We start from the raw sequence: 10,918 nt of genomic DNA on the forward strand, positions 1-10,918 counted from the left end.
TAGGAGGATCATAAAGGTCCTTGCAGATTAATGATCAGGATGTGGTTCATGTATATTTTGCTTTCTGGTGTCAGTTAACTTGTGCTCTTTCACTGCTTTATTAGAACGGTGTTTTGTTTTTTAATGTTGTTTGGTTCAGTAAAAAATATCCACTATTTCCATTTTATTTAGAAGTTTTTGAACCCTTCATTTAAAAACTAACAAGCCATGGAAGGTGTTACTAGGATCCAAAGTCATCAAAGGGAGTCCAGAACAGCAATGAAAAAGGTACATTCTTGCTATTGAAAACGTGACATTGACTATCCCGCTGTTGTGAGTGACTTGCGATGGAATAAATGCTCCTTGAAGCATTGCATCCCCCCCCCCCACTTTATTTTGCAAAAATATTGGAGACGATGTTAGATTTTTTTTAATCCTTGAAAAGACCCAATTTAAGATTTGGGCATCACATAAGCATGTTGAAAACTTACTCAGAGGAGATTAAAGATAAGAACTGCAAGGAAAATCCTCTGAGGACAGGGCTGTGTTTAGTTTAGAGCAGGCCTGGCAGCTTGTGACCCGAATCCAGCCCACCCCTGCCCCTGCCAGGGGGGGCTTATCAGCCTCCTTGTTTTTTGCCGCCTGGAGCAGGCAGCAAGAACAGATGGCTTATTAGATGGACTGTGTGGCTGTCTTAGGTTAAGTGGGTCACAAGTTGTGCCTCAAGAAAAGTTGGATGCTGCTGACTTTGGAAGCATGTACAAGGAGCTCAAAATGAAAGGAGGTCCCATCTGGGGGATGAGGATAGGGTATGTAATTGACATTGGTTGGCCTTAACCCAGCAGATGGTTGGGGTCACCTGCTGCCTTGTAACTGGCTACATTTTCCTCAAATCCACCGGGGTGCATGGTGCCTCTTGTGGTCTCTTGGCTTCTTCCTATGTCAGCAATCACTCTCTTGGCAGTAGCACGCTGCAGCATTCATTTACTTTGCATTTCTGAGGTAAGAAAGTTCTACCATCACTCCTTGATTTGCTGATGCATTTCTCATCTGGAAGACAACATGCCCGAGGTGGGAACAGTTTCCACCCATGGCATTTGTAGCTGAAAGGCATCAGTATGTGGATTTAGAGTGTATCCTAATGACTGACAACTTGTGTAGAGGAAAGTACAAGAGGACACAGTAGCACATGCCAAAAAAACGAGCGACATTTTCTGTCTTCCAGAGTTTTAGCAACTGTGCCTTGCCTCCTATGAAGGTGTGGTTGCAAAGCCGAAAAGAATTATGCACAGTCTCCGCAGGAGAGCCGGAGGAGGAAGGCCGGTTCAATGAGGTTTGGCACTGTTCTGACCCTTTTTTGTGTGTTGTGTGACTGAAGGTAAGCTGTGTGTATGGAAGAAAATATTTTTAAACTGTGTGTGTGTGTGTGGGTGTGTGTGTGAAGTGCCATCAAGTTGCTTCTGATTTATGGCAACCCTATGGATGAATGTTCTCCAAAACGTCCTCTCGTTAGTCGGCATTCTCAGGGGTCTCGCACATGGTTCCGTGGCGGAGTCCCTCCGTCTCCTGTTGGGTCTTCCTCTTTTCCTGCTGCCTTCAGCTTTTCCTGGCATTCTTGTCTTTTCCGGTGCCATCCGTTCATTTTAAAAGGCCTCCTCCTGTCAAGCAGAGCTTCTGCCTCTGAAGTCGTGGAGTTACTATTAGAGGTCGCCATTTTGCAGTTGTGCCCACAACCCCATGGCGGGATTCCAGGGGTGCCCCCCACAGGCTCAGGCAGGCTGGGGACTGCTGGCGTAGAGGCTCAGCCGGAGGCTGCTTCTGTTGCGGGAAAAGCCAGGACACCTGCAGACAGATTCTAGGGCTCTTTAATAGTCTAGCTCTTTATGGCAAATAAAAAATAACTGTTGACAGAAGAGAAATGCTGAGCGAGTACAGAATGGACTTACATTTTTATTTATGTATGGCAAAGTGAAAAGCTGATACCCTGGAAAATGTTGTTGATCTCTAAAGTGCTGCGAGACACGAATGCTAGCTTGCTCTTTCCCTGACCCCCAGAGCAAAGGGTGCACACGCACACAGGGGCCTGTCGCAAAATGTGAGGAGGCTCCATCACCCTGCGGAGGCAGCCGTGGTTTCGGAGTGAGTGCTGGGGGGGGGTACAGGTGATGCCTCCTGGGCTCTCCTGAAGCCTCTCCTGCACCAAGGAGGCAGAGGGGAGCGAGGACTCGCTCTGTGCTTTGGGGAAGAAAGGAGCAGGCATCAGGAGACACACACACACACACGGGCAGCTGTCATGGCCCCCGGGGGGGGGAAGGGGGCACCCTGTCTTACCCTGCCGGCAATTAACTAATTTGGAGGTGTGAAGAATTACATTGGAATTCTGCTGATGCTCAGTGGTATCTCAACTTTCTTCACCCAGTAGGACAAGGGGGTGTGAACTTTGTCTTATGGAGTAGACTTTTTCTGGAAACCCAGTTTCTTTGGCAAAAAAAAAAAGTTTTATAAGATTGATCTCTGGCTTGGATGAGGCATGTAGAGGGTTGTGTGTGTGTGTGTGTGTTCCCAAGAGCAACAGCAGAGCAGTGTCATATTCAGAACTGAACCCAAAGCCACTGGATCCCTCGAGAAATCCCACTAAGTGGAGCATTTTGAATAGGAACGAAAGCAGCAAAGATTTGGTTTGGGAGCAGAAGTGAACATTAAAAAAAAAAAATAGTGGGAGACACCACTAGAGGATGCTGCATGGGAGATGGAGACACGGCAACATGACCATTAAGTAATTAATTTTGTCACCAAGCTTAAAACATACCTTTGATCATTTAAGTAGTACATTTAGGGAAGCAAGCATGGGTTTATTTCCTTTTATTTCCTCCTTTGCCCATGTGAAAAAAAAGGAAGAGAAGAAGCCCCCTAGGCCTGGGTGGGAAAGTGTGGTGCTGCCGCTTCCTTATCCACAGCAAAGTCAGGGAGGTGAGGGAAAGCGTGGGAGACTGGCACCTCCGCATGCGCCCCCTCGCCCAGCTGGTGCAGAGTTCTCACCTGGGGTGCCACCAATATGCCAATGACACCCGGCTGTGCCTGTCGATGGACAGACAGACACTGCCCCTCAACATGGGGCTGGAGGGTGTGGCTGGTTGGTTGGTTGAAGCAGAGCTGGCTGGGACTGAGGTTCTGTGGCTGGGGGGAGGGGGGTCAGGATTGGGGTGCCAACTCCCAGCCCTGGAGGGTGTGCTGTGAACACCGGAGTCCACCCTTGAGAGCCTGGGCATGTTCTTGGATGCCTCCCTATCGACGAAGGCCTAGACCACGCATGTTGCCAGGCTGCCATTCTTCCAGCTTCGCCAGGTTAGGCCACTCACCCCCTTCCTGTCCCACCCTGACCTAGCCACAGTAATCCATGCAGCGGTCATCTCTGGGCTAGACTACTGTGGCTGGCTCGTCTGGTATGAAAAAATATATACAGACGTGTGCTAGAGGCCCACAGAACAATACAACAACGAATGAGCCTTGTGCTCAGCTGAGAAAAATGTGGCTTGAAAAAAGCGAAGAACCCTTTCCAGCCCTGGCTCCCGACCTGGTGGAGCTCTCCGCCAAAGGACCCCCGTGCCCTGCAGGACCTTGTTCCTGTCCACCAGGCCTGTGGTTGAGGGCAGCAGCATTTTTACATTAGCCTGGCCTCCTTTCCAGCTCCCTCCCTCCTGGGGGAAGTAAATTGATTCAGACGCCAACTGAAATTGTTACAGAAACTGTTTTACTGTTTTTAATTATTCTGAACTTGATTATGTTGGTAATTTGAATGTTGTACACTGCCCTGAGCCCCAAGTACGGGGGAGGGCGGTCTGAAAATCCAGTAAATAAATAAAAATAAATGCGCTGGTCTCCTCATGAAAGAGAAAGTGCTTTAATGGCAGCAGGGCAGGTGGAACCTTAAGGGACCTTTACGTTTTTGCTGAGCGACTCTTCTTTTACAAGCGATGCTCTGCCTACCCTAGTCTAGAGCTCTTGCTTCGCATTGCAGATCTCCCAGAGATCTCCAGTAACGTGACTGGAATGTTGAGTTCCCAGCATTCAGTGCTGATCAGTAGGGCCTGAGGGATCAGTGTTCTTCTTCAGGGTAAGACCCTTTCCTAGGTTTAAGGCCAATAGCACTGTGCACACTTACCCTGGAGTAATGAGGTGCTGTGCGTGCTCTCTCTTCAGCCTCGTTCTGTTGCAGGGAAAGGGCAGCACAAAGGGATACACACTTGAAACGGCCCTCGGTCCCTCGAGGCCAGTGTGGTCTACTCAGACTGGCAGTGACTCTCCTGGGTCTCAGGCAGAGGTCTTTCACATCACCTTCTGCCAAATCTTTTAACTGGAGATGCTGCCGGGGATTGAACTTGGGACCTTCTGCATGCCAAGCGGATGCTCTCCCACTAAGCCATGGTCCCTCCCCCAAAAGCCATGGTCCCGCCACAAAAGCTTCAGCTGAAGTCAAAAGTGAAGGTCAGCTACAAGCCTTCTGCAGCGAAGCTCTTAAAAGTGCTGTGCAGTAAGTTTCATTGATGAGGTGGCTTTTGCAGAACGGTGGTGTTTTGGTGCTCAACGCTTTCATACATTTATAGATTGTGTTTATATTGCAGGTCACATTTCTGTGCTTTGCTGATGAGACAGCCATGGCTCCTAAGGTATTGTAATGGCAGTACATTCCTGAAAGGTACTTGGCTTAGCCCAGGGGCCCCCAATGAGGTGCCCACCCACACTTTCCCGTTGCCCACCCAGTGCCTTTAGAAAGTGGGTGGGGACTTTGCCCAGCAAGGCGTCTGATCGGCTGTGGTAGATTTGATGGGCTGCACAGATTTCTAGGAACGTTCTTCGGCGGCAGCTGCCACCTCCGCACACAAGGACCTTCGCCCTGCAGCTGACGGTCAGCTGCAGCGGCCATTTTGTAGCTGGCTCCGCCTCCTGCCGCAACCATTTCTGGTAGCCATTTTGTGCCTGCATCCAGCCAGCTATGTCAGCATTCCAAATGTGCCCACAGGCTCTTAAAGGCTGGGGAACCGTTGTGGCAAGCCACGCCGAGCGTTTGGAATAGCATATTTAGTTGCTATGGACGACATAACTGACATTAGTGCTGTGCCCTCTTTGGCTCTTCATTTCTTCATTCCCTTCAAAGCCTCGTGTCACCATAGTTCATTTTCCCAGCCAGAAATCTAATCTGGCCCCCTGCAGTGTGAGTGAGCTACTCCTGTCCTCCCTGCGTGGATGGACTCCCAGCTCCCTGTCTGCAAATGTGGCCCAGTGAGCAGCATTGCTTTCCCAGGTCTACAGAGTTCCTCAGACTCAATGTGGGCATCACCCCGACTGTGGCTTAGAGGGGCAGCAGGTTGCCTGATCAGGGACCCTCCCAGTCCTCTCCATCCATCCCTTTCACAGGCCGATTCCCACTGGCTTCTTTCACTGTGGTGTTCTTGTTTGTTAAGTGTGCCAGTTGCTGTCCTAAATGCGAGTTCAGAACCTTGGCTTAAACACAAGGTCATGCTAGCAAAACAGGATTGTGTAGCAAGAATGAGGACTATTAAAAAACAGGGGCCATTCTGATATCACCCAGGGAGCATAGGCGCAGCCACAGTCCGGCCCCTTCCCACAGTGCAGGGGGCTCAAGTCAGGAGCCTTCATGGGGCCTCAGGCTGCTGCAGCAGCTGTTGCATCCTTTGAGTAGCAGAACCAGATCTGGGGTATAAAAATCTAATTAAATAAATAAAATAAAGACTCGGGTTACTTGAATAAAATTAAACCATTTGAATAACATGACTTTTATTATGAGTCTATTATATAAGGTAGCGGGTCAGCCCGTTGGCTTCTTTAAAGGTGTATGAGATTGCTCATATTTAGAGTTAAATTCTGATTCTGGAGGGTATTCCCTTAGGTGGAACACTTTTAAATATATTCTCTGCTGTTGGTTTAGCAGAGACTTTCCTTCTTTTTCGGAGGACAGGGAGATCCCAGGGAGAGGATGTCCTCCAAATGGACTTTAGGGACATGATGAGGGCTCAAACTATCAGTGGCTCTGGACAGAATGGGGGACTTGCTTGTCTGACCTTCCCCCAGAGACTCATTAAGTGTTTCTAGGTGACGTGAAGGGCAGTTCTGTCCACACCTTGGTCAGTCTCTGGAGGACAGAGAGGAGGCAGGGCCAGGGCCAGACAAGGCTAACTACTCCCCCCCTCCACTAAACAGATGAATTGTAGGAAAAATGAAAAGCACAAAACTTGAAATTGCTAAAAAAAAATTAAAATTGCGAGAATAAGTAATACAGCAATCTTTGATTTTCTTTCTCAAACAGAAAACAGTTTTAGCACCTAAATCACAAATCATTTTGAATACTCTTGTGAATTGTGATGTTGAAATTTAAGTCTCCTGAATGTTTTCATTTCGGGCACATCAAAATCTCATTTTGTGTTGCCTTTTCCTTTTCAAATTTTGTCACCAGTTCCCTTAGGTCAGGCACTGATGCTTCCGTATGTTCAGTGATATACTTGCCAAACCAAGTAGTCTCTTTTGCAGCATTGTTGAGCATATGTATGTTTTTATAAGTTTGAACTTTGAGAAACTGCATTCACCACTTGCCACTGACACTGGAAGTGTGAGAAGGATCCATAGAGCAACAGAAACATTAGGCACACTATCCAGGAGGGTTTTTTGCAGTATGAAAAGTACCGTATTCCTTGTGGTGGCATAGACTTCGGAAGTCCCAGAACACTTCTGCTACCCCAGGGGCTGTCATTTCCACTCTGGGGGCTTTCATTCGGGTCCAGAATGCATTTGCTACCTCCAGGGGCTTTCATTCCACTGTGAGGCCTGTCATTCCAGTCCCACAACACATCTGCTACCCCCGGGGCTGTCATTCCAGTCCCAGAGTAGTCTGTTTGGGCCCAGATAACTTAATAGAAAGTCCATTCCACATTTTCTTTGCAACTTTTCTTGTGCTGTAATGTATTTCAATGGAGCCCATGCAAGTCATGTGGCATTTCTGGCTGCCATTATTTCCAATGGGCCCTCAAGCTTCTCCAATTATTTCCAACGGGCAATCCTGTCATTCCTTTTAGCACTTCCCGACGTCACTCCGCACTCTCCTGCTAACTGCTAATTCTGTTCTAGCCAATTGCATAAATAATTTACCTTTGGAAGATTTATGACAGGAGGATTCACACCGTTTACCTCAACGTCCTCCTTTTTTACTAGAAAATTTACACCTGATAGATGTATGAGAGATTTCACACCCTAATGCTGATTGGCAGTTCTGGGCCCCTCTGAGGTCTGTGCCCTAGGTAGCCGCCTAGTTGGCCTAATGGTAGCACCGACCCCCGGGTATGATCGCTCTTAAATTTCCTTTGTTGCTGATGAGTGCTGGATAGCCCATCTGGCTCAGCCAGAGCGCTGAGGGCAGTAAAGTAGTGACGTCCTTTAGTGACATCATTCAAGAGACAATGTATTTTCCTTATACAAAACTCAGAAGACCATCATTGCCCTTGTGAGCAAGTGGCTTGCAAACCTCTAGAAGGAAGTACCTGAAATAGTGAACACTTGAGAAAAGCATTGATACATTAGCTGTGTTGGCTGCTGTCTTAGGTGGAGTCATGGCTTATATAATCATAGCCAGGCTGAACCATTGGTTGAAGAACTGAGCAGTGGAGGCAGCATGTAACTGCAGTTTTTCAGTCCATCCCCCCCCCCGTCCCCCCAGTCTCTCCTTTAAGAATAAAGAGGCCATACTCTGCACTGTGGGCACGCTTGTTCCTTCCATTCTCTAAGATCATTTTCTAGCCTCAGCCATTATAGGAGACCTTTGCAGTCCACACAGAGAGCTCCCCGCAGAAAAACAGTGTCCTTCAGGCGTCTGGTGCCAGGCAGACCCCTGTGTCCTTGATGTCAAGCCGGTGAGGAGAGGTTTGCAGGTACTGGATAATATGGCTTGGCTGCTGTCCCCCATAGCAGCTGGGGAACTGGGGCAAAGGAGAGAATTTGACCCGCTTCACTTCCTGTGAGAAGGCTTCTGCCATGCCATAGGTCAAAAGCCTGGGAACAATACCTTTGCACCTTTATCACCATGAACCTGGTAGAGAGGTTGTGTCATCCCGGGAGCCCTTTTCTGTTGTCTTTAAATTGTCATCGCAGTGCCAGGGAAGAAAGAGAGTCATCCTTGATTTCAGGTTGCTGAACAAGCCTCTCAGTGCACAGATTTTCTTGTAGTGAACATAAGGACCATTGGTGAGGCAGTCTGATCCAACAACTTGCTCTCCTTTGTGAAGGTTGCTTCCATGTTTCCATTCACAGCTTGAAGACTATTTAAAAAAAAAAAAAAGATTTCTCTCTGTGGGCTGCTGGTGGGCAATGGAATGACCAGAAAGTCCTTAAAGAATGACAATATACATCTGGCTCTCTCAGATGGCCTGACCCTGGACCCCAGGCTCTTTAACCCTTCGTGCACCACAGCCCACGAATTGTGTAGTAGCATTTTCAAATGACAGAAGTACAAATTATGGTATAAATACAGCACTAAGGATGTGGAAACTTTATGTAGGTACATTTATGGAAGCGGCAGAGTATTAAGAACATAAGAACATAAGAGATGCCAATGTTGGACCAGGCCAAAGGCCCATCCAGTCCAACCCTCTGTATCCCACAGTGTGATGGACCTCTGCTCCATATGCTTATCTAATTCCCTTTTGAAGCCGTCCATGCTTGTAGCTGCCACCACTTCCTGTGGCAGTGAATTCCAAGTGTTAATCACTCTTTGGGTGAAGAAGTACTTCCTTTTATCCGTTCTAACCCGACCGCTCAGCAATTTCATGGAGTGCCCACGGGTTCTTGTATTGTGAGAAAGGGAGAAAAGTACCTCTTTCTCTACCTGCTCTTTCCCATGCATAATCTTATAAACCTCAATCATGTCACCCCTCAGTCGTCGTTTCTCCAAGCTAAAGAGCCCTAAGCGCCTTAACCGTTCCTCATAGGGAAAGTGTTCCAACCCTTTTATCATTCGAGTTGCCCTTTTCTGCACTTTTTCCAAAGCTATAATATCCTTTTTAAGGTGTGGTGACCAGAATTGCACACAGTATTCCAGATGAGGTCGCACCATTGATTTATATAGCGGCATTATGATATTGGCTGATCTGTTTACAATACCCTTCCTAATAATCCCCAGCATAGCATTGGCCTTCTTTATTGCAGTCACACACTGTCTCGACATTTTCAGTGAGTTATCTACTACAACTCCAAGATCTCTCTCTTGATCTGTCTCTGCCAGTTCAGACCCCATCAACGTGTATTTATAGTTAGGATTTTTGGCTCCAATGTGCATCACCTTGCACTTGGCCACATTGAACCCCATTTGCCATGTTGACGCCCACTCGCCCAACTTTGACAGATCCCTTTGGAGTGCCTCACAATCCTCACTGGTTTTCACCACCCTGAACAACTTCGTATCATCCGCAAATTTAGCCACTTCACTGCTTACTCCCAACTCCAAATCATTAATGAACAAGTTAAAAAGCAGTGGACCAAGTACTGATCCCTGTGGTACCCCACTGCTTACCCCCCTCCACTGGGAGAACTGCCCATTTATACTCACTCTCTGTTTTCTATTAATTAGCCAGTTTTTGATCCATAAAAGGACTTGTCCTTTTATCCCATGATTTTTGAGCTTGCTTAGGAGCCTTTGATGAGGAACTTTATCAAAAGCTTTCTGGAAGTCAAGGTAAACAATATCTATTGGATCCCCCTTGTCCACATGTTTGTTCACCCCCTCAAAGAACACTAATAGGTTAGTGAGACAAGATCTTCCCTTACAGAACCCATGTTGAGTCTGCCTCAATAGGTTTTGTTCATCTATGTGCCTACTAATTCTTTCCTTAATAATGGTTTCCACCAATTTACCCGGTATCGACGTCAGACTGACTGGCCTGTAATTTCCCGGATCTCCTCTGGAACCCTTTTTAAAGATGGGAGTGACATTAGCTACCTTCCAGTCCTCAGGAATGGAGGCTGATTTTAAGGAGAGATTACATATTTTTGTCAGGAGATCCACAAGTTCACAATTGAGTTCTTTCAGAACTCTCGGATGTATGCCATCTGGGCCTGGTGATTTATCAGTTTTTAAGTTGTCTATCAGTTTTAGGACCTCCTCTCTCGTCACCTCATAATCCCCTGTGGTACCCCACTGCTTACCCCCCTCCACTCAGTATTATTCCTTGGGCTCTTCCCCACCCCCAAGCTGGGAGGGGGCAGTCTGCTTTGATTCCTCTTTGCTGTGTGCTACTTTTTTAAGAGTCTGGGGAGGAAGTGAAGAACTTGTATTTCATTCTCAGAATGGGGAAAGCAGTGTAAAGTGTCTTCTTCTGACTGTCAGACGCCATTGCAAGTGAAGCTACCTAAATTCTAAATGTCCCTAACTCTCCCCCTCCAGAGTTGTGAATATTCCCCAAGATTGGTAGAAACAGCCCCCATTAAGAATCACTAGAAGGCTTCAAAGAAATATCAGCAATTTTGAAATTAGTCTAGAAGCAAATTGGTAGCCACTGAAACTCATAAAGGATTGGTGTGGCGGTTTATGGCGACACGCTGAGCAGACTCATCTCCCAGACCTCCAGGAGATGAAATCTGCGCACCAGCAGAAAGGGGGGGCACGTCTCGCTAACCCCCCCCCGAGCCTAGTTGAAAGGCTCCCAGCCATGGGACTTTTGAGAGGTGGCCTCTTTGCCAACGAGGGGCCCCTCCCATGCACAGTGAGATCCGAGGGGGGAGCGGAAGTAAAAACGCTGAAATCTGTTGGGAGAGACTTACCAGGGCACAGATGAGCGTATGAGCATATATTCAGAGACTTTAGCAAATTTTCGGAAAGTAAACAATCCATAAAGATGGCGGGGAAGAGGACTGAGAAAGAAAAACTTTTAAAAGCGAA

General features: G+C 47.4%; 1 protein-coding gene across 1 annotated transcript in view; it reads left to right on the top strand.

The window, feature by feature from the left end:
- The first annotated feature begins 177 nt into the window (after positions 1-177).
- The window catches only part of AKAP11 (A-kinase anchoring protein 11), a 47,565-nt gene continuing 36,824 nt past the window's right edge, over positions 178-10,918 (top strand). Inside the window, exons 1-3 of the mRNA XM_015422398.1 lie at positions 178-267; positions 1,205-1,312; positions 4,602-4,646. Of these exons, the coding sequence (XP_015277884.1) occupies positions 208-267; positions 1,205-1,312; positions 4,602-4,646 (213 nt within the window). The 5' untranslated portion in view covers positions 178-207. The remainder of the gene's footprint in view (positions 268-1,204; positions 1,313-4,601; positions 4,647-10,918) is intronic.

Source organism: Gekko japonicus, unplaced genomic scaffold, assembly GCF_001447785.1.
Source record: "Gekko japonicus isolate JY-2015 unplaced genomic scaffold, Gekko_japonicus_V1.1 scaffold1072, whole genome shotgun sequence".
NCBI lineage: Eukaryota > Metazoa > Chordata > Lepidosauria > Squamata > Gekkonidae > Gekko > Gekko japonicus.